Here is a 27,856-nt window from a genome sequence, read left to right on the forward strand (position 1 = left end):
AATTGACTAATGTCCCAGTAAACCATAATTGACTGATGTCCCAGTATACCTGAATCAACCAGTATACATAAATTTAATAGTGTCCCAGTAAACCATAATTCACAGATGTCCCAGTATACCCCAATTCATAGATGTCCCAGTATACCTGAATCAACCAGTATACGTGAATTTACTAATGTCCCAGTAAACCATAATTCACTGATGTCCCAGTATAACTGAATTAACTTTTGCGCCAATAATTCTGACTTTCCAATTTAATTTCCATCAATGTCCCAGTAAACCTGAAATAACTAATATTCTAATAATTTTTTATAATTTTTTTATTTGAATACACTGGATATCCCAGTAAGTCACTGGTGTGTCACTCAGGAATAAACTTACACTGATAAGGACAAATTTATAGGCACGAAATGATGCAACTTTTTTATAAAACGTTATAACCGCTTTATATCTACAATTTTAATAATATATAAATAAAAAAAAATATGTAAATATATGAATGGTGTTGAAACTCGGAGCTCGGCTCTCCTCTGGGGGGGGGGGGGGGTCGTCACGTGCTCGCGCCTCAGCTCGCATTCCCATTGGCCCAAACCGTAGGTGTGTCTAGGGCGGGGATTTGGGGTGGGCGGTGCGTGCTTGATCGTTTCCACGGCTACGGCGCGAGCTCCTGTTTGGTGACGCGACTTCCGGGAGTGTTTGGTCGGGGCACTCGGCGGACGGCGGCGGGGGGGGGGAGCAGGAGCAGGAGCGGAGACTTTGACAGCGGCGGACAAACAAGGACGCGTGGAAGGAGACGCACGATCGTTCCCCACGCTTTGTCTCCAGTGCCGATCCCTGGTCTTCTCCTCCTCAAGTCTGCGGAGAACTTTCGCAACGTGGACGCACGGCGCCTCCAGGTAGACCATGTCTTTCCTGTAGACCTGCGCACTCTGTGGTTTATTTACAATGCTGTAGTAAAAAAAAAAGTAGGCGTCGGCCTGCAGTGTCTAAAGCTGTCTACTAACATACTCACTCCTCTTCTAACCAGACTGTCAAAACTCCAACTTGACCAGCCCCAAGAATGGTTCTTGATGGTGCCTCCTTGAAAAACTTCAGAAGGCACACTTCTGTCATTCTCCTAGATCTCCTACATCATCTCGATACATCAGAAAAGCTGTCAACTTGTCTTTTCGTTTAGTTTCTTCATGTACGTCTGTCTTTCTTCTTTCTACTTGATCCCACAATACCAAATCAGACCACTCTCAAAAACCTCATTACATAACCCCCACCAAAGACGGCGTTCCTGCGATTGCTTCTCCAGCACCTTCGTTCTTTCCCTCGATTATCTTATCAGACATCAACATCTCCTTGGTGTCACTCTTCCATAGTGTGGAAATACATTTGATTTATTATTAAAGAAAAAAAAGTTTAAACCAAAGAGACCAAGATGTTTTTATGGAGGAGAGTCCAAGAACACAGATCTGCTCTCGGTAGTCAGCGGATACTGCACAAGGAAAATGCAAGTCAGATAAATGACGAATATTGTGCGTGCAGATGCAAACATCAGGGTTATTAACCATTAGTTTATCTAATGCATGTTATGCATAAATATATGCATAATATGCATATACATAATATGCATAATGAGTGATATGTATGAGGCCGGATTTTCAATTCTGCTCCCTTTTTTTCAGCTTTTTCGGGCGTGAGAGGTTTATAGGATCAAAACTTAATTGATGGTACTCAGGTCAACTCTATCCTACATCTTATATCGGATAACGATTAAAAAAACTGACGTGAAGCGCCGGATATGCTGAGACGTTAACCACGAATTAAACCACCGATTATTCATTTACCTCAATCCTGGTTACTTGAGTGTTTAGGTACCAAACTGATTTTTTTTTTTTTGTATTATTATTTCCTCCAAGTTCTCAACCAATAACATCAGGTTTGCTTTTTCCCACAATGGCACACAGGTCACATCTCAGACCAATTGGTTTTGCTTTTAGAGGTAGTTAATATGAAACGCTGTGTTTGGAGAAGAACCCTGGAGATGCTCGATCAATTCCAGACGTACTCGGTGCACTCGAGCAAAACAAGTTCTGTTGTGTAAACTTTCGCACAGCGGAGTCGCTTCAATTTTGCGTTCGTTTTTAGTTTAATACATCAATGTTTTATTACTGGTTATATTACTGATCTAAAAGGTGAATAAAAAGGAGAATGTTTGAGATGTTGACATGAATTTCAGAATTTCTTTGTGCGCTCGAACTGGCACATGCTCCACAGGTTCGTGCGAAAACTTCATGGCTGTGCATTATTTCAGATGAGATGCATTGAAGGGTTATTTGAACACAATCTCTTTAATACTGCTAATTAGACATGAGACAATACTGGGGAATTTTGGATGGGAAAGTGGGAGCTAAGTGGTTAAGGTTCTGGGTTACTGATCTGAAGGTCAGAGTTGAAGCCCCAGCACCACCAAACTGCCCCTGGTGGGCCTTTGACTCTTTGCTCAAATGCCCAAAATTATTATTTAAATTATTGAATTAACATATAGCAAATCCTAAGGAAATCATGGTCATGTCATTTATGACACGATGCAAATTTAATGTATAATCTGGTGGTATTTGTGACTTTGTTACATTGTGGGTCTTTTACAGATATTTGCTGTTTGTCAGACTTAAATAGATATATAGTGATTAATCCTAATACACTTATTTATTTATTTGTTTTGTTTGGGTTTATTTATTCATTTAATAGTTTGTTTGTAAAAATGACAAAAAATAGTTGCTTCGGTTGTTGGAGTAATCAACGATGCGGAAGAGTTGCACAGGTTCCACCTCTGTCATTCCCGATGAGGTGAAGCGAAGAAGTGTAAACAGAGCACGGTTGTTAAAGCAGCCCCGGACATGAAGCATGAAGCAGACTGATATGTTTGATCATGTGGGGTCCTGCTGAGAAAATCTCCTGAAAAGAAGCTGCATTTTTTTTTTATAGCTTTCATGGTGCATGCAGAAGACAGGTTTCTATTGTTTTTTTGCACTTTACTCACGTTAGTGTATCTGTCTTCTTGTTTGTTCAGTTAATTGCAATATATGCGATACTGGATATAAAATGTAAATTGCCTGGAAATGGAAACACCCAGGCTTTTATCGTTTTTGAAAGACACTTGCATGTTCTTTTGGTTTATACGCAACAAACTAGGTACTGTAAAGGTTCATCCCAAAGAAACGTTCTTTCGGTTTCTCCCATTAGGGGTCGCCACAGCGGATCATCCGCATGTTTAATTTGGCACGTTTTTACGCTGGATGCCCTTCCTAACGCAACCCTCCCTATTTATCCGGGCTTGGGACTGGCACTAAGAATGGCTGGAGTTGGTTAAATGACCGGGGATTGAACTGCAGTGGTGAGAGCGCTACATCCTAATCACTAGACCACCAGGAACCCTAACGGTTCATCCCAAAGAAGCAGCCCATTCCATGATATATTACACTCGTCAACTGTTTGCTCTATGACAGAGCTTGAATGTACGTTTCTAGTTGTCTAGTTGTAAGGTGATGTCGGTTCTAGTTGCATGGTGTCGAAGTATGGAATGGTAGCCATGTTGGCTCAGAATTTCCTTAAAACCCGGAATAATTCTCCAACGTTCACTGCTAGAGACGAAAACCCCAAACCATTAAGCGTGCACCTCCATGTTTGATTGTGTGGGTGAGGTAGTCTGTTAAAATCTCTCCTGTTCTTCGACTTACATAAGTTCTTCTGTTAGAGACAAAAATGTCAAACTTGGATACATCTGTCCAGTCATTTAAAGTCCAGTTCCTTTGTGTTTTTTTACATGCATACTTTTCAAAATACCATAAAAGACTAGGTGTTTCCAAACGTTTCTATATACACGCACTAGCTTTCAATCTAGCAATGGAATGAACGTGTCAGATGAGGATCAAGGTCTTCTTTCCCATATTCCTTCAGGGATGTTAAAGCTAAGGTGTTGGAAGGTTGGGGGTTCAGATCCTTTCACCACCTAGATGCCACTGCTGGACCCTTAAATAAGGCCCTTAATCCTCAACCGCTCGGTTGTATAAATAGGGTAACTGCAAAAGAACTGGAAAAGAGGGTCTGGGTTTTTTTCTCGCCATCATCACTACTGGCTCTCCAATTAGGGATCAAACCTATGGAAACAAATTCATGGATATTTTTAAACTATTGATTTCTTTAAATAAATTTTTTTTCCAGCGCTATTCAAATACAATTAAATTGTAAGGGTAAAGTAACTTGAAGAATGGTTTGTAGCTGAAAACAGATTGTGATAGCTTTTCTTGTCTGCACAAGCCAGAACATGCCACTTATTTCTAGCATTATTTATTGCAGGGTGTAATGACTTACTGCATCTTTCTGGCTTTTCTTGCATTTCTCTCTCTCGCTCTCTCTCTCTCGCTTTCTTTTTTTTTTCGGCTTCTTTGATTCGTTTATTCTTTGTGAGCCTTTGCTCTGGCAGGCGTGAGAAAGAGCGCTTCAGGTTTGGAATCTGAGCCGTCTAATCAGGGCCTGTTCTCAGCTCTCGCTCTCTTTCTCTCTATAGTACTTGTTCTTTAGCCCTTTTTTTTCTTCTTCTTCTTCCCAAAACTGAACTTTCTGGTTCTACTAACTGCCCATCTGCTGGTGTACTCCTGCATGTCAACATACATTTTTGTTCCTATATGGATAGTGCGTCTCACCCGTACCTACACGGATCATTATAGAAGCGTGTGCGCTCCTTTGATTGCATACTCTTGTGTTGTTAATTTTGTGTATTGTCATGAAAGTAAGTGAAGATTTGGTTGCTAATAGATCGCGAGTGTTTGCTTTCTGGAACGGATATTGAGGTTTTGCCATCCTCGAGTGACATCAGTCATCGCTCAAATGAGCTTTTTCAGGGCCAGAAATTACTACAAAAAAACGCTACTACAACGTGGTTGGTGTTTTTTGTGTGTTTGTGTGTAAAAATGTATCATATCTTTAATACAGTATATTATACATGGGAAACTCATTTTATGACAAATTCACTTGCAAGCTATAATAATTGTGTTATGTTCAGTAACACACTCATTAGGAGTTTAAAATTTTGCGAATGCCCTCAAGGAGTTTTTCTTTATAAATCACTATACATCACTCAGATCTCCTTGATCACAAGCAAACTCACAAGCAAAAGTATTGGGACACCTGTCTTCTCCAGCCATATTTGGTTTTTCTTTAAAATGTTCCCACTATGTTGGAGGGACACGGGTGTAAAGGATGTCCTTGGATGCGGTAGCATGACATTGCACCACGCAAGCTCCATGAAGAGCTGCTTTACATGGTTTGAAGTGGAAGATCTCCTGCTTTAGAGCTTTGAGCTCAACCCTATTGAACACCTTTGGGATGAACTGGAACGCTGACTGCACCCCAGGCCTCCTCACATCACCTACATCAGTACCTGACTTTACTAACACCCTTGTGGCTGATTGAGCATACAATCTCCACAAGCACACTCCAAAATCAAGTGGATATCTTCCCAGAAGAGTGGAGGTTATTATAGACACAGAAAGCGTGTCCACAAACCTTTGTTTATGTAGTGTATATCAAACCCCATATAGGTCTTTTCCCTCTAAATGACTGAAGTAACATAAAAAAAAAGTATCATAGCATATACTGTCATATTTAAACTGTTGCAGATTACACCTAAGTGTCCCCCATGTGCAATAGCTAAGAAGTGTATAAGTGATGTCCACAGCACTAGATTATGATGAGCCCGTCCCTAAAACAGCCCACTGGAAAATGTAACAGGACCCTCACAGCTGTCAGGCAATCTGTAGCATTTGCCACCGCACGTTGTCCTTGTTGTGCCTCAAAACCAGACGAAAACAAATTCAAAATTGAAGGACACGCCCCCTTTTATTATGTTTGTCTGTTTTATTCTGTAGGTGTCTGTCAGGCAAAATAAGATGAAACGGAAAATAACTTTTCTGGTATGTTAGGTTTTGTTTTTAATGTGGTCGAATGAACAACAAGGTATAAAATAGACTGGTGTGTGAAACAGCACCGATGACCTTCAGAGGAAGGACAATGCATACAGGCCCCATTCTTAAATAATTTCATTTTTTTTAGGCTTTCAGCTATTTTGAATATACTATACTGAAAAGCACCGCTGGCTTGGTTTTTTTTCCCCCCCAAATACCACCATTTAGAACAGAGATTCCCAGGCCATGCAATATATATGAAAAGAGCAGTGGTGCATGAAGTACACAAACCATGTACTTGAGTTAAAGTAGAGATACAGTGGTAATATATTACTCCAGTCAAAGTAAAAGTGCTCCCTTTAAACTTTCCCTTGAGTAAAAGTACAAAACATGTAAGTATCCAAATGATTTATTACGGCTATATGATGTTCTAGTATAGTATTTTTAGACTCTGCTTAAACAACTCAGTTTATGTGAAAAGACTCTGTTACGTTTACCACACCAATCTATTAATAGAATGATATTAATTAGTCAAACGTTGATTTATATCTATTTAAATGATCATGAGCCCGAAAACTTCTTTGCAACTACATATTTCGTAAAGAGTTTCTTCCATCATTTATTACTCTTACAATGTTGTGCATGCTGTTGCACTGACGCTGAACTGTATGTTCGTGCTAAATAGATTTCACCAAGCGGCAATCAAAAACGCTACGCAATCGTAGCCCACGCTCTACACCGATTGGTGGCTTGCTGCGTGCTCGACCAGTTTTTATCCACTCATAAATAAAAAGGACAGACCGATTTCGCAAAATGTAAAAAGTTGATATTTGACTTTAACCCCAAATGGAAATGGGGGGGGGGTTGAACACTAGAAAGTACAGTACTTTTTTCAGCCCAGTTTGGAAACACATTTGAAGAATATCGAGAAGCTTCATGTTTCTCCTTAGCAGTCACTGATATTAATGTAGTGCTTATAGATTGAAGTATTATTAGGTATTTAACTCTATAGTACTATAAATGCGATTGTTTCTATGTTTTCATTGTAATGTAAGTTTCATTGAAAAAAAAATCATTAGGTAAGCAGATAAGAAAGTCGTAGTTTTATTTATTTATTTATTAAGATTATGAAATCATCAATAAGGGGAATAATGGCATCTTTAATGTTAATATAATTTACTTCAGTATAATGTAACATTTCTTTTTGACCCATGTCCCTTAGTCAAAATTGACACTTGGTCTGTCATTTGGAAAAGTTTTTTTATTTCCAAATTATATTAATTTAATAGCCTGAATTTATATAGCCATCTACAGTAATTGTTTGCAAAGACGTTATTCTCTAGTTCAATGGCCACATGCCAAGCATAAGATTCTTGTCATTTTTTTGCTTATTTACTTCCTGTGGCAATATCGAGGACTTATGATCACTATGATCTACTTGGAGCTTGTTACTCAACTTTCTTTCCGTAGGCATCGTCCGGTCGTTGATCCAACCAAGGAACAGTTACATTAAACTACATGTTCACCAAGCAAATGTGCTTGACAAATGGTTCATCTCTGCAGATATATTTCAGATGTCCCAGTTATGGGACATTTTGAGAGCATTCTTCAGTCTAGCACATGACTAAGTTTTTGGAAATGTGGTGTAAAATATTCCAGAAGCCGTAAAACTTTTTGGAAGCATATCTGCAACGTTCACAAGCAAAAAGCTTTGGATTTTATCAAAGTTTTGGTGCATAAATAAACAACAGGCTAGTATTAAACCAAGAACTTTATCATCTTTAAGATTTAATACAGAATCAAACAAAAGCATTAAAGAGTTATTGTTGCTGAATAGTGTGATTTTGGGTCATAAATCAGAGGCATTGCATTTTATTGTGTTTGGGGGATCCAAAATGGCCAAATATTTTTGGAATTTAGCAGGAAATAGCAGAAATTAGCATTGTTGGTAAAAAAAAAGTGCATTCTGTATTATATTTTCTTACCAGATCTTCTAAGATGCCTCTCTGGCACATCACAATAAATCATCCCTCCACATTACTCTTCTCAACTACTCTGAATCCAAGATTCCACATTCTGTCAAAGCTCCCAGAAGTGCATTCGGAATTATCCATGCTCATTTTCTGACAATTGATATGTGTTTTGTTTTAGACAGGTTCAGGTTCTATTTATTCATTTTTGTGCTTCGCGAATTGTGAGTTACGATGCCTTTTGTTCCTGTTTTGATTTAATATTGAATCGAATATTACGAATTACCTATCTGAATTATGAATATTACGAATATCGAATCTTGATTTTAATATTAAACAAATAGGGGAATGAGTCATTTTCTCTTTCATTCATTCTTTCACTGGGTGTGCTCAGAAACAAGCGAAAGGAATTATATAACGGAAAATGACTAATTTCCCCAATTCATTTAATCACAGAGAGTGTAGTAATCAAAATCTCAATACCAAATATGATGGACTAAAGTGCACAATGTTTCCCATCTAACATCCTGGAAGTAAATGCAAGTGAATTATATAGGACATCGTTACTTTGGAAGAAACGTCCACCCTGGAGCCATTTGTGAAACAATATTAAAGAATAATATACAAACTGGAGCAACATATTAGAGATCACAGACGATCTAGTAGAATATAGTGGTAGTGCTGCTTGCTGGGGTTCGGTGAGGTTTTTGAGGTTGTCTGGGGGTCTTTCTTTACTGAATGTCTTATTTTTAGTGAATTTTTTTAGCTTGTTCTTCACTGAAAGTCTGATTTTCAGTGAAGATTTTGTGCATGGAGAGGTTTGTTTGAGTTTTTTCCGAGGTTGTTTTAAGTTGGTCTTCACTGATTGTCTAATTTGATGCATAGCATATCTGTAAGAATATGGAATATGGATTCTCTTTTACTGTCAGTCTCTTGTTACTTAGTGATCCATATTAAAATCCTTGTGCAAAGATTAAACCGCTGATGGTGGATCAGTTTTTTTACATTTGGGGTCGTTCGAGTTTTTTAAATTTATATATCATTTTTATTTATTTATTTTTTGCCCAGGAGTATACAGTATATGTAACATGGTTGCTACTGTGAACCAGTTACTCATTGACCGAACAAGTTTCCTACTGGTTTTTCCGTCCTTGTGTGCACTAAAAGTCAGTGGCAAACAATATCCAAAGCTCCCCTGGTTGTCATTTGGATCACATATTCTTTCACCAGCGCATAAATCAAGCATCACATGAGACACTGTGGGTCTGTCAAATTCATGCGAAAAGCAGAAGAAGAAGATTTAGGGATCAGAACAGCTTGTGGTGTAGCATCTCTTAAATGTTCACTATGAAACTCCATGGATTTGTCAGTAAAATACCATCTAAAATGTATAATCCTAGTCCATTCACTACACCTTACATCATGTGAAAAAATCACAGCCAGTAAACTGCAATATGTAACATATCAGGGCAGTAAATGAGTTTAGAGAGACAAGTCATGGGTCAAGGACTTCTCCTTTTTAAGATACGACATTTTACCGCATGACAAAGTAGTTCCCTAAACTTTGCACTCACATGACAAGCAGGATGGAAAAAGATTTGTTGGTCTGACATTCAACCAAGGATTTAAATAGGTGCCTGTAGGATTTAGGATTTAAAAACAGCCTGAATTCATTAGGAATTATTCATTTGTGAATTATCATGAATCCTAAACACTGGTTCTCATGGCTGATAGACTGGATTAGACTTGACCAATAGGACAAGTATAATAGAGCTTGGAGAAAAAGGGAAGTGGTAGCTTAGTGGTTAAAATTCTGGATTTCTGGTTTGGAAAGTTGTGAGTTTAAATCCCAGCATGGCCAAACTCCTGTCAGTGCTGGGCCCTTGAACAAGGCCCTTAACTGCCTCTCAACTGCATTGTTGGAGATAATTGCCGGTTGCCCTCGATTACAACTTCTGCCAAATGCTATAAATGACTTCTCACAGCATTGGACTTTGACCATGTCCTTTATTCTATAGTGTTGTCATGTGGGAAGCATTCCCAAGCCAAAACGAAGTGATTATTAAACTAAAGAGATTTTTTTTCCACATGAATCAAATTTCTGGGCATACAGTATATTAATATTTATAATTGCTTGAGACTGATATAAATGCATAGATTGAACTTATTTTAGTTTTGTGGTTATATAGTTCATACCTCTTGGGTTTAATGATATGCTGTCTATGTTTCAAGTCCAGTAGGTTTAAAATAATGTGTTTTAATGAAATACCCTGGTAATCCAGAAGACTCTGTGACTTTGCCTTAACAGTAGGTTAATCATCATCCTTCTTAATTGTTGATTATATATGTAATTGTATGTGAACTTAATTATACAACAATCTCTATACATTATGCAAAGAGAATTACGGGGTCAGTCATGAACTATGAACTATAAATAGCGCTTTTCTCTCATTTCACTTGGTCATGCTTTCTTATTTCGTAGGAAACACATTGTACAGCTGGTATAAAACCCCTCTTACAGCTCCAGGGTTGGGGGTTCAAGCCTGAGCTCGATCATGTCCAGTAATTGGTGACTAGATGGACTTATAAATTGTAGGTCTCCTCCAGGGTTCTCAGGATAGACTTTAGGTCCACCACGAATGTGCTCAAGATAAATATCCCAACTTTGTTGCTGGTTGATGAGGAAATCCAGTGCACCTTAATGTTGTTTTATTTTTTTAGAGCCACTCAGTCTGTGGTCATTGCCTTGTGTCTGCCAAATGCTGTAAATGTCTTGATCCTGAGTCGTCTTCTTTTTTCGGCTTTCATTCCATTTTTAAACCTTTCTTATTTTGCCTTTATGCAGTCTGTCTGTTTGATGAGACTTGATTTCTAATCCATTGCCAAACTTTGGAGAAATACTGTAAACCTCCTACACAAACTTACTATATGTGCTGAACTTATAATTGCCTTCTACTCCAGGCATGAGCAGCTTATGGTATTTTAGTGTGTTTATGCCTCGGTAGCATCTACAGTAAACAGCATGTTTGCCAGATTTTAAATCTAGGTTAGAGTGAATTATCCTGATATATTGAGACCCATGTATTCTCCTATAAGCGCATGGTAACTATTGATAACCCTGGCCACATTTGGCTTGTCTGCTTAACTCCTCCTTCGGACAGACACAACACAGACACGTAGATAAGGATATTTTCAAATGCACACATCTCAAGTTGAATACAGATAAGAATGGAAAGACGAAACACCTCTACTGACAGGGTTAAACTGGCCATCGGTTTCGAACGCTGCCCTGATTAATGATTCGTTTTATTAACGACCTGCTAAGGAGTTAGGACGAATACCGAAATAAATCAAATTCTTTTCATGCAAACCGAGACATTAAAACATAGCATGTTCACGCTTAAGTAACATTATTGATATTGGGCATTTATAAGTGTGATTTAACTCTGTCACCGATCTGAAATCTGTTTAGTTTCATAACACTTTTGCAAATATATGAACGACCACCTTCTCTGTGCGCAGACCGATGCGTGAGTTGGCCTCAGATCCAGTCCGCCATTGACATGGTAGACATGGAGAGCCCTTACAGTCCTCCGTCTCATCTGGAGGACTCTGTGCTCTACAGGGACCTCGTGGGTGCCGAAGACTTGCAAGACATCTCCAAGTCCATCAATGAAGAGGCACTCAGCAACTTGGACGTCTCCGAGTACCACTCGACTGGCCGGTGCTCCAGCTCTGAAAGCTCCACGGTGCCAGGTAGGGATCGAGCTGAGACAGTTTTTTCCATATAAAAAGCCTTCCTATATTATTTGATTTTAATAATAAAAAAATATATATATATATATATATATATATATATATATATATATATATATATATATATATATATATATATATATATATATATATATACACGTTACATTACAATCTTAAATGTTACTGTTTTAAACAAAAAAAAAATTAATATCTTTTTGATTTTTCTACGATTGTCAAAAGAATGGAAAAAAAATCTATATTTACTTTATTACCCATATATAATAGCATCATCTTTGCACACAGCAACTCTTAACTTTGTCCTTGCTTCTAATAATAAGGAAAGCTTCACTAGATTCTTCTAATGAATGTATGAGCTTTTGCATTTGTGTGTATCTTTGTGTATTTGTGTGTTTGTAGCCTGCAGAATGAGACATTTCAATTTTAATGTGGTGTCTTCAATTCAGCACTGCAAGAACCATATCTGTTTTTTACATCCAAATTCTAAACTTTGTCTTTAAGCAGTTGTGGACAGTAAGGAAGTGTTTTTACTTTGTTACAGTACTTAAGCACATTTTTTTAAGCATCAGTATTTTACTAAGTATATAATGTATTATACTAAGTATAGTATTTTCATTTTGATAAAGATTAGCTGTAATGCATAATATCTTTACTTTACTACATTTCAGAAAAATTCACTTCCTTTGTACTTTGAAGTGAATACAAATTTGTGTTAAATGAGTAGCAGTTGCAAAAGCACAAGCATAACCCCACGGATCTGTTGAGAGTGTGTGTGGAGTAGGGCTTTCTCGGTGTGTCTGTAATTTGAGAAAGCTTTCCCCTTATAACGGTCTGGTGTGCAGGGGAATGGAGCTCTGAACTGCACCCATTATTCACATATAGTTCTCATTGATTTTACATTTATGTTGCAAAGTAGAAGAACCATTAGTATTCAACGGACAAATAAAACTAGAGTAAATAATTTAATATGAGGTAAAACCAATATTTACAGAGCTGTGATTTGATGTACATCTTAATCTCACAGATGGGCAAAATTCAACTTCAACAAAAGCTGGTTCTAGTTTTTGGAATTTATTCTAGCTCTTTCTTTTAGATTTATTCAGGTAGGGGAGCCTTCAACAGAGGTGTGAAATATAAATTGTAACATTTATTGTCAATTAAAATATAGTGGTCAATAGTTGTATTACACATACCTTATTTTCCGGACTATAAGCCGCTACTTTTTTCCCACGCTTTGAACCCCGCGGCTTAAACAACGGAGCGGCTAATTTATGGATTTTTCCTGGGTTTTTCCCGGTGTCACAAGCTTCATGCCAAAAAACTGAACCCCATAACATTAGACCAATGAAATTGCCGAACGGGTTCAGGTGAACCAGTGAAACTCTTTATATTAAATCAGATGCGCTGCCACTGAATCGGGACGCACCACATCATAAAGATGGATGATGTTCCTCTGATGTTTGACCTGCCGGTCACTCGGACTGTCAACAGGAAATGCGAATCATTCGTCACGCTGAAAACAACCGGGCATGAAAACACACTTCACCTGTGTTCTGAGCTGCACGGCATCGGGAGAAAAGATTCACCGATGGTGATTTTTAAACGCACGACGATGCCAAAAGATAAACTCTCGAGAGAAATTGTTGTGAAAGGAAGGAGGAAGACAGTGAACAATGACTTGGTAGGCTACTGTTTAGATACAAGTCGTGTAACAGACACTGTCTTTTGTTAAAGCCTGTGTAAAGTTCATTAGTTTCAGTGTAGACACCTGCGGCTTATAGACAGATGCGGCGTATTTATGTTCAAAATAAAAATCTTTGTAAAATTCAGTACATGCGGCTTAAATTTGGGTGCGCTTAATAGTCCGGAAATTACGCTATATTAAGTAGAGTACTCAGTAAACCTAAAAAGTAGGCAAAAAAATAAAAAACTAAAATACAGTAATGAAGTGCATTTACTCAAATCTATTTTGTTTATATTTACATAGGTGCATTCAGGAATGATGAAAAAGGTTTGAGTTTGGAACATAACCCACAAGCTGGTAGGTGCTCCTGTGGCATGCAGTTAAGGCAGTTATGCATAGGACATTAGGGCTAATAAATCACAGGTTGCAAGGCAAACATTTGACTACGAAGCAGGGTGTGTGTGTGTGTGTGTGTGTGTGTGTGTGTGTGTGTGTGTGTGTGTGTGTGTGTGTGTGTGTGTGTGTGTGGCACCCAGCTGCATTAGTTGCTGGGAAATGCTACCACACAGGTTTATTAATCCACAGTTTAAATCGCTGTTTTTTAAATTAATTAACTCTGTCCCTGGACTTGCGAAATGATTCGTTGTAAAGCTTGTTTTACCAGAATGCTTGAAGTTTATTGCATTATTTGTAGTCCCGGTGCTAAGTTTCAACATTAGGCCAGTCATGTAGCATATCATTTACACTTTCCTTCTGGATGTTAATACAGGCTTTCAGGATCACTTTATTTGGGTTCCCAGACCACCGAGAGGATTTTCTCTTCTTATTATTTGAAATATTTAACCATTTTCAAGCAAGACGAATGACCTTGAGACAAACTTGATGTCTGCGGTCAGCTGTCAGTCTTTCTTTCTTTCCTACCTCCCACTATGCAAGCAGCAGAGTGTTACAAAAGGCATGGAAATGTCTGAAGTCTGCATGTCACTTTATGACACAATGGCAAAAAATCTTTAGCTACCAGAGTCCAAAATCAGGTCAAGCTGACTATAGAAAGTTTGATTTGATTTGTATGTTTGTTTTACATTATGTTTGTGTGTGTGTGTGTTTGGGTAAAAAGATGCTCTGACCCCAGCCTCGAGTCCATCTTCAGGTGTGTGTGGGGCCATAGCAGGACAGGAGGACTTTACGTCTGCTTCTCTAAACCTGGAGTGTCGCGTGTGCGCAGACCGAGCCTCGGGATATCACTATGGCGTCCATGCCTGTGAGGGTTGCAAGGTGAGACTTGTTTTGCAGTTTCCTTTTAATTCGAACCTGTCTGTTTGCACAAAAAAGGGTTCAACACCAAATAGTAGGTGGTATAAAAAAAAATTCAAGAATAATGGTGCTAACTTGTGTTATTCCTGCTGTTATTGTGTATTCCTGCTACATGACATGACATACGCTTTGACATACGGCAACGCTGCAATGCGTCGTTGAGGTCTTTCGAGTGGCGGTAGAACATCACTGGAACATGACAAGAGATCAGGAAGACCTTCAACGAACTCAATCCCCAGAAAATGTCAAAACCATTAGGTAACTTGTGCATAATGATCGGCGGAGAACAATCCACATGATCTCACTTCCACACCCACCCTACTCACCAGATTTGGCTCCTGCAGACATCTTCCCGAAGATGAAGATCCAGCTCAACGGTCGTTTTGACACTACTGCGGAGATCCGGCACGGATCGCAGAAGATGCTCGACATGCTTCAAAGAGAAAGCTTCCAGGACACATTCCAGAAGAACGCTTGGAGCACTGTTTTAAAAGTGATCGTGTGTAAACGTAGATAAATAAAGTACTTTCTTGTCAACAGAGCCAGACTCGAAACTTTTCGATGCCACCTCGTATGTGGTCAATTAGAGCATGCTGTATTATTTTACCTACACAGAACAAGGATTTTAACCAGCAATAACATAAAAAACTATCACTGCTGTTAAACATATTAGCAGAGATTACGTTTAGTGTTACCAGGCCTGGAATGGTAATAGAAAATAATTGCATGTTGTTGGAATGCTTTGGACGAGTGAATGCCCTGCGTCGTGTACCTCTGTGGAGTACGTGCATATTGTGCGCAGATGCACCGGTTTAAGCTTCGTTCAGATGCAATTCACCCCCAGAGAAAACACAAACAAGCACACTATCTGGCCACTTGCACGCACACACACTCTCGTCTCTACTCCCCCCCTCTCATGCAGAGGCCTTTACACACTTCATCACGCACTGTTTCAGCTGGACAAGTCACGTCCAGGGCCCGTGATTAGGCCGGGGCGGCCACGTGCATGCTGTCTCTCTGCTGGACTTGTGCCCCCAACCTTTTTGTCCTCAAATCAACCGAGACACACGCCTACACGAATCACACAAACACACACACACCCTGCTCTCGATGGACGTTCTGCACTCACTATCATCTCACTTTCGTAACTTTCTGGAAGTGTCTTGGGACAGAGTGGTTAAAGAGCGGTGAGGAAATTTCTGATTAATGTCCTTTATGTGCCTGTCAGCCAGACTCCCTTCGAGTGTCCACACCGCTGGCACCGGTCACTGGTGACTAACTGTTTATCCAGATTGTGAAAGTTAGGCGAAGATTGTGTGGTCCGATGATTGGACATGCGCTTGTCTGGTCGCCTGATTTAACAGTTTAATCATTGGCAGTTTGGGTAGAATCCCAGGTGGGGCTTCGAATTTTATTTTGAATTATTGTGGTTTGAAGTTTCAACGTTTTGAGTTGCATTTGGGACATGGTTACAAATTCACGTCTGGGATTTGTTACCCATCACACAAAGGGTTCTTTAAGGGTCCTTCGGATGAATAAAACTAGCTTGCTAAAGGGATTTTCACTCAGAATTAGAGCTTCAGCTATCGGTAATTTTAGTAATCGAGTATTCTACCGATTATTCCATTGATCCATCGAGTATAAGAGATACGAAGTACTTTTTCTATATTAAATACTAAATATACAAGAAAAAATAAGATGGGTCACTTAAAATGAAAAAAAGTCATTTGTTTTCTTTTTTTTTCTTTTTTTAGAAAAATTTAAATTTTTATTGCTGATATTGCATACAAGAATATCTTTGAGATACTAAACCCATTTAGTGCATTTAATTGCCATATTATATCAAAATGCAAATATATAAATACAAAGAAAATCGTAAATAAAACTATAAAAATCTATTTCAAATGACTTTTAAAAAATGTTAAACGCACTGAAACGTATGAAATGATTGCAAACTTTGGAAGCTTTCTGTGGTCTGAATCTTCTTCAAGCCCCGCGGTGTTTTCTCCCCGGTCCTCCATTTTTCATTCTGCAGCGTCTTCTGTGTTTACCTGTCCAGAGCACTCCAGAGTTCAGTGTGTGGTGCGTTAGTAATAATGGTCCGGTGGGAAACACAATGCTCCGTGTGTAGTCATATGGACAAAACAAAGCATCGGGGCAAATAATTTCTATAATTATTTTATAATAATTTATAATAATTTTGTGTATTCAAATTACTCGAGACACTCAAGGAATTGTGTCAGCACTACTTGGAACCTTTTTTAAAAGGTTGTATGCATTAAAATAGGACAAACCAAAGAATACCTCATGAAGAATCTCCTTCATTTGTGTTATTTTCAGTGTATACAGTCATAGAAAAATTTCAAGGAATTGAAAGAGGAAGCATGTGCTCTGTATTACAGAATAGTGTTTTAGTATTCATTTTTTAGCATTCATCAACTTAACATTCATTAACTTACTTTCTACTTGTTTCAGGGTTTATTCACACACTGTTGTTGTTTTTTTTTTTTAAGAGACTAAATTGATGAACATGAAACACTAGATAAATCTTGTAAATATTTACCCTTGCTGTATTCGGGATACTTGACATAAAACCCGGCGAACTCCTGAACTTCTGCTCTCCGCAGGGCTTCTTCAGGCGCACCATTCGCCTCAAGCTAGAATATGACAAGTGTGAACGCCACTGCAAAATCCAAAAGAAGAACCGGAACAAGTGCCAATACTGCCGCTTTCAAAAGTGCCTAGCTGTGGGCATGTCCCACAACGGTGAGTGTTCTACTACTAACACACTTACATGGGTTGGAGTGGAAGATCTTGAGTGGCCTACGATAGAGCTTTGTGACCCTTGAATGAGCACAAATCTCCACAAGCACACTCCTAAATCTAGTGGAACATCTTGCCAGGAGAGTGGGGGTTATTATCATAACATTACCAGCAAACAGAGACAAATGTGAAATGGGATGTTTAAAAGCCAATCAAGATCTTCCACTGCAGCTGATAGAAACCTTTGTGCACAGGGGCATTGTCATGCTGGAACATGTTTCTGTCTCCTAGTGTAAGTGAGCATCCAAAGACATCCTATATGAACCACATATGCCTGGAAAAGTCAGGGGTCCCAATGCCTTTGTCTATGTAGTGTATGATGGTACCTGGAAACCTAGAAGGAATTCTCTGGAGCTTTTGTTTTGTGGTGACATTATTTCCGTCATTCTGCAAATCTTAACAGGAAAATCTCAAACAACAATAAGAACAATGGAGAAGCTTCGAAGTATCATTTCCTTTTACTCCGCATTTAGTTTTATGAACAGGAAAAAACAGTGAGCATGTGATCAAACAGAGCTTTCCAGGTCATCCACTATGTTGGATCAGTCATTACTAATTATAATGGCTTTACTATAACATCCCTATAATCAAAATAAAGGTCTGATCAGGTGCTTATTAGCTGGACTGGTTTCTTGTAAACCATGTTTGCTAATATAAAGCTGAAGTGGCTGTTAATGTCAGACAAAACGATGTAAATATTGTGTGGCTCCAATAATACGAACTTACTTAAAACAAAATATTAATTCAAATGAAAAACCACTTCACCTGAAATATCTTTGTTTGGTACTCTTGGTACTCTGGTGAAGCAACACTGATGCAACTTTATTATAGGGAACTATTTATAGTGCATATCACATTTCATATAACAAATTAGTACAAAACGTGGGTCAATGGATTAATGCACACAAGATCTTCCACTCCAACCGGTGTAAATCATATCTTTGTGCACGGTGGCTTTGTCATGCTGGGACAGGTTTGGGTCTCCTATTGAAGGGACCTCCTCATGCTCCATCAATACAGGACTGTACTCATGTCCTTGTGGATAAATGAGCACAAATCTCGACCAGAACACTCTAAAATCTATTAGCTTTGTGCACAGGGGCATTGCCATGCTGGAACAGGTTCAGGTCTCCTAGTACAAGTGGATTCAATTCAAAAGCATGCAGACATCCTATCAACATATTATGCACAGTGTGAGTCAGAAGTGTGTTGGTCAAATGATGTAAACTAGCCTGTCTCCTCTAGTCACATGACCAGCTTGTACAAAACCCTTCAAGATATACTCAGCACATTATTTAGTAATAGATTGCATGCTGACTGACGCTACACGTGTGCCAAAGGGGGTAAGGTGACTTTCTTTTGGTATGCTTCCCCACTGACAGATCCCAAATTCTGGTTACCAAATGACTGTCTAAACAACATTCAAGTTATCTCAGATCCTATTGTTTTAGTGTATTAATATGTACCATGCTCAAGCACATTAATTTTCCAGGGGGTCTCTTCTGAAGATCAGCTAGCAGCTTTCAGTTAAGCTTCATGCCTCTGAATGCTGCCTAACAGCTTGGGTAGGTTAATCATTAAAAAGAAAAATGGCAACAAGTTCCACTTCTATCATTATTTTAAATAGAAATTAGGCTAAAAATAACGGTTGGCCAAATTGGTTTATTATTTTAGATTTGCAGCCACACTCTCAAATTCTTCACTTCCTCAGTAATCGGTCAGAGGACGTATGCTTTGAATGTCGTCCTCGGAGTCCTTGACCTAATAAGCTTTTGTGCACCCGAGCTCCCCCTTTTTATGTACACATCCAGCGTGGCATGCTGACCCTCAACCCCCTCACTGCACAGTGCTTCAGTGGTGCCACGCTAAAAATAGCAGCAAGGGTGAAAGGAGTCTAAGTGACATCATGGAACAGTGTCAAAACAGACTGTGCGGGTTCAGGAAACATGCGGGTCAAACTGCCAGCAGGACGAGCACTGATTTGATCTTGAGTAATATACAAATGCACACACGATATATATATTATATGGGAAAGAGTCCATTTTGTACTGAGCACTTTCTCAAGTTCACTTGTGTGATCCTACTGTCCACGTTCTGTTAGAACAGATGTTTTGGTGTGCTAAGTCATACACTATACACTAGCTTCTACTTCTGGCAAAACGCCGGTGGTCATCGGATCGAAACAACACCTGCTCTTCAGCTCTAGTGCATTAGCTCATTGTGTCCCATTCCACTTGTTCTTATTTGACTATGCATTTGTTTTATTTTAATAGTTTTAGCTAGTCGTCGACCGTAACCAGCCTACATGATGCGCACTGGACCTTTTATTACCAAATACAAAATATTGTATACAGTATTTCGATTATATCCATTTGTTTTAGTATATTTTATTGTGTATTTGATAGTATTTATAGCTCTTACATCATTAGAAGATATGTGTAGTCAATAATGAACACAGTAACAAATTCATGGTATGAACGGTTGTAAGGTGGGAAGCGTCTGTAACTTTAATTAGGGATGTTTTAAGCATGTATACACTATTTGGACAAAAGTATTGGGACACTGGACTTTTAAATCCTTATTTGTGGTTCCTCCCCACACTGTTTCCACAATGTTGATGACACACAATTGTATAGGATGTCTTTAGATGTCCTCCATGATGGTATGGTTTATTTGGGTTGGAGTGAAAAATCTTGAGTGGCCTGATATAGAGTTCTAACCTCAAACCTATTAAACACATTTGGGATGAATTTGAACACTGGATTCATCGCAGGCCTCCCTTACCTCACCTACATCAGTTCCTGACTTTACTGCTTTATTAACACCCATGTGGAAGAATAAATACAACTATTTTAAAAAGAAAGAAAGAAAGAAAGAAAGAAAGAAAGAAAGAAAGAAAGAAAGAAAGAAACTAACTAACTAACTAACTAACAAACACAAACAAAGAAAGGGAGGAGAGAGAGAAAGAAAGAAAGAAAGAAAGAAAGAAAGAAAGAAAGAAAGAAACAAACAAACAAACAAACAAACAAACAAACAAACAAAGGGAGGAGAGAGAGAAAAAAGAAAGAAAGAAAGAAAGAAAGAAAGAAAGAAAGAAAGAAAGAAAGAAAGAAAGAAAGAAAGAAAGAAAGAAAGAAAGAAAGAAAGAAAGAAAGAAAGAAAGGAGAGAAAAAAAAGAAAGAAATTAACGTAAAGTAACGTGAGTATGTATAACATTTTCTTGCCCTGAGTCATTGTGCTGTGTTTTGAATGCAGCTATCCGCTTTGGCCGAATGCCCCAATCCGAGAAGCTGAAGCTGAAGGCAGAGATATTAACTGGGGAGAAGGAGGTGGAGAATCCTCAGTTAGCTGACCAGAAAACTTTGGCCAAGCAAATCTACGAGGCTTATCTCAAGAACTTCAGCATGAACAAAGCAAAGGCACGGACCATCCTGACAGGCAAAACAAACACACCAGTAAGTTTAGGCTTCTATACATCATAGGTAATAATATATAATCTGTATGTTCATGGTGTACTTTTTTTATTAAACCTCTGAAAGAAATGATGTCCAATCCTGCCTAAGAGAGGAGAACATATACCGTAATCTCCGGACTATTAAGCGCACCCATATATAAGTCGCTGAATTTGACAAAGATTTTTATTTTGAACATAAATAAGCCGCACCTGTCTATGTAGGTATAGGTGTCTACATGTAGAATGTAGGTGTCTACACTGAAACTAATGAACTTTACACAGGCTTTAACGAAAGACATTGTCTGTAACACGGTGTAACTGGTGAAATATGTTGTGGCTCCTTTAAGAGCAGAGCGGCATTTTGGGAATAGCCTGCTGCCGCATTTTCCGGTATTACTGCATGTGTGCAAGACCGAGGAATATGTCCTTATTATTTTCTGATGCTCATTTCTAAGTTTCTTTGACTAACGCGTAACGCTGTTGCCAAGAAAAATAAGAAAATTTCTGTTGTAACTGGAGTTAGCGAGCTCTCCTTCACCCAGACTCAACGCGTTACAATGGCTTGGATCTAAACAGTAACCTACCAAGAAAGTCATTGTTCACTGTCTTCCTCCTTTCTTTCACAACTATTTCTCTCGGGAATTTTTTGGCATTGTCGTGCGTTTAAAAATCACCACAGGTGGAAGTTTTTTCTTCCGATGCTGTGCAGCTCAGAACACAGGTGAAGTGTGTTTTTTCATTTCCGTTCGGACATTTCATTGGTCTAATGTTATGTCGCTCAGTTTTTTGGTTTGGCGTTTGTGAAACCGGGAAAAATCCATAAATTAGCCACTTCGTTGTTTAAGCCGCGGGGTTCAAAACGTGGGGAAAAAGTAAAGGCCTATAGTCCGGAAAATACGGGTAGTTCTATTTTTAACTATCTATTTAATCCAGAACTGTTCTATAACTATAAAGTATAATGTGATTATAATCACAGCAACCCAAGCAAACCACATTATCTAACACACGCCTGTGTTTTTTCGGATGTTGTGAGATCCTTCTCTCCGCACACCTCACCTTTATGTTTCCAAAGAAAGACATGTTCAAGTCTTAATCATTTGATTTCTTCATTATGATTTTGTCATTTTTCTTTATTTAAAACTTTTTAAAAAGTATAGCTGTAGCTTTTACTTCACTGGCAAAAAAAAAAACGAAAGTAGCTTTCTGCACTGTACAGTCACGATGCTAAGACAAAAAAAAATGTGTTCCTTCTGCATGCTAATTTATATGATTTTTATGATGTTTTTGCTGATGGGTATACAAGATCATGGTTGGCTCTTTGAGGTCGACCGATAGTGGATTTTACCGATACCGATATCTAGGTTGGATCGTACTTGCCGATAACCGATTAATCAACCAATAGTATTTAAAATGGACACTTGATCAAATAAACAAAAACAAATATAACACTCAATGCCAAATTAACTTCATTACAAAAATACAAAATTACAAAAATGTACTAAATTATATAAATGTGCTAAATAATATAAAAATTAATATATTAATTATATTATTGAATATTGAGGAAAATACAATACGTGCATTCAAACTCAAACAAAATGTAACACTTAAAATAATTAAAAACGGTTATATCCACAATTAATTAAAAAGAGACTTCAAATTAACAGTGCATGGCATCAGTGATTCGGCTGTAGAGGCACCCAGCATGGTTGTATAATACAACCCGGAAAAACTATCGGTATGGATTTTTGCTGATAGCAGATAATTCCAGCAATCAAACTACCGGTGCCAATTAATCGCCAGAAATGATGAATTGGTCAACCTCTAGTTGGCACCCCTTCCCTTCCAAAAAAAAAGGGTAAATACACAACTTGCAGTGCCCCTGTGAATTGCATATGTTTGGATAAACCAAATGCACCTCTGGTTATATATACCACAATGCTATTATGAACTGATCACCCTTCGAGCTCATCTTAAACTTATTTTTGTAGAACCTAGAGAAGGTGCATGCTTATGTCATCTTTGATAGGGTAAAACCTCAAATACATATTATGATTTTTATATAGATTATTGGGCAGCCTCGGCTTACATTATGGGTCCATTCTTGATTAAAAATGATTTTGAAATGCCAGCTAAAATTTTGCATTAAACAAATGCTGGGTTGTGATGAACTCCTCACACCATAATACGCAAGAATAGAACATTGAAAAAAAATTATTTGACATGCATTGAAATTTGACTTTTTATGACCTCTTAGTTACGCAAAATTAAATAATAAATAAGTTAAAATAAAAGTTGAAATATAATATATTAAAATAAATATAGGAATAAAAGTATTTGCAATATACTAGCAGGAAAAACAAATTATGTACAGTGTAATAAAAGGGAATAGGAACGAATATGAATAAAAAAATTGAAATAGAATATGGTTGCATAGTAACAATAGAAATAAACTATGAAGCATATACACATAATAGCAGCATTGTATCCATGGATGCAGATAACGTGTGAGATTAAGTGCATTTTTTGTGAGATCAAATATAATTGAAATATGTATGTGGGTGTGTGCAAATAGGCAGTATTAGGTAGTGGTGTGGGTAGGGGTGTTCTCCTGGTTGAGGGGCCTGTTGCCTGAGGAAGGTAACTCCTCCTATTGTCTCTGTGTTGCCCTTCAGGTAGCAGACACATTTTTCCTGACAGCAACAGGGAGGGAAAGTGCACAGTAATCAAATCCTTTGTAAAACCTGGGAAAGTTCACAGTAATGTTCCTGGAGCAGAATTTTCTAAAAAAGAAATCCCTATCAGAAGGAGATGCTTCTCATAGAGTGGCATTTCACAGCAGGGGCCAGTTTTGAGCAGCCCATGTAGGGTGGTGGTGATGATATTTCTCATGTGATGGGCAACAGTCATGTCTTCCATTCTCTGACAAAGATTAATCTAATGATAGAATTGGCACTGTCTAGTCTTAAAGTATTTATTTATTTATTTATTTATTTATTTAAGTTAAAATTATTTACTTACATTCTGCGTTTTTTTTTTTTTTTTTTAACCCCTACTACAGTTTGTGTTACCTGCTGCTGCTGCTGTAACACAATAATTTCCCTAATGGGATCAATAAAGTATGTGTAAGTCTAAGTATCCAAAGTACTATGATTATGGCTATAATGTTCCTATTATAATGTGACAAGTCTCAACTCATTTAAATCAACTCATTAAGTGAAAAGACTCTAATGTTACTCTCAGTACACCAATCTATTAATTGAATAATATGAATTAGTCAAACACTGATTGATAATTTAAAAATTGTGCTTCTTTTGAACTGCTTTAAAAAAGTTTTTCACGCAAATAAGGCCATGGGTGATGTGGCAAGTTCGAGTCAGGAGTTTCTTCCATCCTATATTCCTCTCAAAATGTTCTGCTTGTTGTTGTACTGACGCTGAACTGTATGTCAAGTAGTAGTTAGTGGAGTCCAGCTAAGATTTGACATGTACAAGGCAAGAAGTAGACTAATAATGGATAATAATAATAATAATAATAGAATAATAATAGAATAATAATGGATGTCTGGATAAAGGTTGCTGCATGTATACCCAAGAAGATATCTCATGGACTCTCACCTCAATTGTCAGTAAAGAGGATAAACATTTTTTGTTGTAATTTTTGTATTCCAGCCCTTTGTAATCCATGACATGGAGACTCTGCATCTGGCCGAGCAGACTCTGGTGGCTAAGATGGTTGGCAGTGCAGGTGGACTGCTCGAAAAGGACGTAGAAGTGCGAATCTTCCACTGCTGCCAGTGCACATCAGTGGAGACCGTCACAGAGCTCACAGAGTTTGCCAAGTCCGTTCCAGGCTTCTGCAACCTCGACCTAAATGACCAGGTTGGTGCCATGGCAAACGATGGTGGACGAAGCACACAAACCATGTAGTTGAGTTAAAGTAGCGATACACTATGTAAAAGTAAAAGTGCTCCCTTTAAACTTTCACTTGAGTAAAAGTACAAAGGTATTTGCCTTTAAATGTACTTAAGTATCCAAAGTACTAGGATTTATTATGGCTATAATGTTTCTTACTCTTAGCACACCAATCTATTAATAGAATAATATTAATTAGTCAAACACTGATTGATACCTTTTAAAATGATCATGAACACAAATCCTTCTTTTGGTTTTTGGCAAGTTAGAGTCAGGAGTTTCTTCTATCATTTATTACTCTCAAAATGTTGAAATGTAGTGAAGGTAAAGTAAAAGTATCCCCAAATAGAAATACTTCAGTTATGTACAGATACGCAAAAAAAGCTTCTTTTATTTTCATTTACTTTGTTACTGTCCACCACTGCATGACATACAGCTATCAAACGAGAAAGTCGATATGCAGCTTGAGCTTTTTGCTCTTTAAAAGTCAATGAAATGTGAATTTAAGGTATTACGATGCTATTGCAATCAAGTGGTGCTTCTTTCAATCATTGGGCCATGTCTCCATTACAGCTTTCTTTTATATACTTGCTCTTAAACAATGTCATTCTACCTGTCCACTTTTGTGCATTTTTTTTAGGTAACACTTTTAAAGTATGGTGTGTACGAGGCACTTTTTGCTATGCTGGCCTCTTGCATGAATAAAGATGGCTTGCTGGTTGCCTACGGCAGTGGCTTCATTACAAGAGAGTTCCTCAAGAGCCTGCGACGACCTATCAGTGACATGATGGAGCCCAAGTTCCAGTTCGCCATGAAGTTCAATGCACTGGGACTGGATGACAGCGACCTGGCTCTGTTTGTAGCAGCCATAATCTGCTGTGGAGGTAAGAGACCGTCTCCAGGTTACATAACCTGTAACCATGGTTCCCTGAGGGAACGAGTCGCTGCGTCAACAACGCTTTGCGAATGCTTCCGCATTGTCCACACTCTGAATCATGTGTGTAATCAGTCCAATGGAAAGCACGGCGTCATCGGCGGGGTGACGTCACGACCAGGAAACCATAAAAGCACATGGAGTGAAGCCGGTGCTAGCTTCTGAAAAGCAAAAGAAAGCGCTGCAGAGATGGCAGCATTGTGGCCTGGAGATGCAGCGTCTCAATCCCTTAGGGAACCATGGTTACGTACGTCAACTGGAGACATTCCCTTTCAGGTACTCGAGCTGCGTCAACAAAGCTTTGGGAATGAGTATCCAATACCGCCAGACTGACCAGTCCCTGTCTCGTGTGTAAAAGCACAGCTAGGCAGAGGGGCCAGAAGTGGCACTGAGCTCAAGCTTATAAAACCAGACAAAGGTCAGCAGGGTGGACCAACATGCAGCATTGCAGATGTCATGGAGAGAAACTCCAGAGAACCAAGTCTTAGAAGCTGCCACACTCCGGGTTAAGTCCGCTCTTAACCCGAAAGGAGCGGGAGGCAGCGAGTCCTCCGGGTCCGCTACGATACCGGGATACAGTGTCGGGGTCTTTAGGGACAATGAGGCACCCGGGGAGAGATAGCCTGCCAACGTCTCTTCAACCCGGGGCACAGACTCGTAACCACACTTTTTCAGTCCCACTAAGTTAGAGTATAAAGAGGACTTGGAACTAAACCTAATCTAACCTCAGTGTGCAGGTCCGGAAACAAAGGCAGACCCTGACGCAGATTCTGTAAAGCAGGTCGCAGAAAGGTCGTTTGTCGAGCTTACTGGATGGGGGAACTTTCTGCTCATCGGCCTGCCAATCTACAGTGGTGTGAAAAAGTGTTTGCCCCCTTCCTGATGAATTATTTTTTTGCATGTTTGTCACACACAATGTTTCAGATCATTAAACCAATTTAAATATTAGTAAAAGATAACACAAGTGAACACAACATGCAGTTTTTAAATGAAGGTTGTTTTTATTGAGGGAGAACAAAATCCAAAACTACAAAGTGTTAGTTACTCAGCCGGAAAGTGTGCTTAGTCTTTTTGTTTGCCTTCATTTTAGTATATATATATTTTCTCAGACATTACCACATACCATGAGACAAAACACACATGGAGCGCTTCATGAACAAACAGAAGTTAGCGCCGGCTTCACTCCATGTGCTTTTATAGCTTCCTGGTCATGATGTCACCCCAACGGTGACACCGTGCTTACCATTGGACTGATTACACACATGATTCAGAGCGTGGACAACACGAAAGCGTTCCCAAAACTTGATTAAGAGGCTACCTACCTTGTGGACTAAATACCTCACTTTTTCTATTCATTTGTGTATAATGCGTTTCATGCTGGAACTTCCCAGGTCTTTTAAAACTTGTTCTTCTGGTCACTCAGATCGTCCAGGCCTGATGAATGTCCCATACATCGAGCGGATGCAGGAGAGCATCGTCCATGTGCTGCAGCTCCACCTACAGAATAACCACCCAGACAATACCTTCCTGTTTCCTAACCTGCTGCAGAAACTAGCTGATCTGCGTCAACTAGTCACGGAGCATGCCCAGTTAGTGCAGGAGATCAAGAAAATGGAGGACACATCACTGCATCCTCTGCTTCAGGAAATCTACAGGGACATGTACTAAGGGAGACTCACGTGCCACTAAATTCGAAGCGGAACACAAAGAAGGTGCAAGAGAACAAGCCCTTAACCTTTCCTAACGATTAAAGGCTTGTCTGACAGCTCAGATGTTCATTTGTTCCTAAAAAAATAAAATAATGAAATGCTCTCAGGGGCTTCTGGGATCTGTCCCTTTTAAAGACACAGTGTAACCCCATCTAAAGGGCTTGCCAATAAAACAACTATGCACAAGAGACAGTGCTGCCCGGAAAGTAAATACCAGCAAACGATGGAAATCTTTTTTTAAAGAAATGGCCAGTGGCAGGATTGTCCTCATTCACACTGCACTAAAGTTTCATTATATTTTCTAAAATAAAAAAAAAAAAAGTCTA

The 27,856-nt window shown here is 38.7% G+C and overlaps 1 protein-coding gene across 1 annotated transcript; it reads left to right on the forward strand.

The window, feature by feature from the left end:
* The first annotated feature begins 763 nt into the window (after nt 1-763).
* Nucleotides 764-27,856, forward strand: pparab (peroxisome proliferator-activated receptor alpha b). The gene is made up of 8 exons (XM_046859047.1): nt 764-896; nt 11,447-11,680; nt 14,500-14,657; nt 17,324-17,462; nt 20,775-20,974; nt 24,645-24,854; nt 25,528-25,771; nt 27,245-27,856. Exons 2-8 carry the CDS (start codon nt 11,488-11,490, stop codon nt 27,487-27,489), a joined length of 1,389 nt encoding a protein of 462 aa, XP_046715003.1. The 5' UTR covers nt 764-896; nt 11,447-11,487; the 3' UTR covers nt 27,490-27,856.

This window comes from Silurus meridionalis, chromosome 10, assembly GCF_014805685.1.
Source record: "Silurus meridionalis isolate SWU-2019-XX chromosome 10, ASM1480568v1, whole genome shotgun sequence".
NCBI lineage: Eukaryota > Metazoa > Chordata > Actinopteri > Siluriformes > Siluridae > Silurus > Silurus meridionalis.

Bases quoted from the DNA above. Each gene is read 5' to 3' on its own strand.
- pparab (XM_046859047.1), top strand. From the start codon at position 11,488: ATGGTAGACATGGAGAGCCCTTACAGTCCTCCGTCTCATCTGGAGGAC. The intron at 11,681-14,499 runs GTAGGGATCGAG...TTGGGTAAAAAG, and splicing joins TGAAAGCTCCACGGTGCCAG to ATGCTCTGACCCCAGCCTCG. The intron at 17,463-20,774 runs GTGAGTGTTCTA...TTTTGAATGCAG, and splicing joins TGTGGGCATGTCCCACAACG to CTATCCGCTTTGGCCGAATG.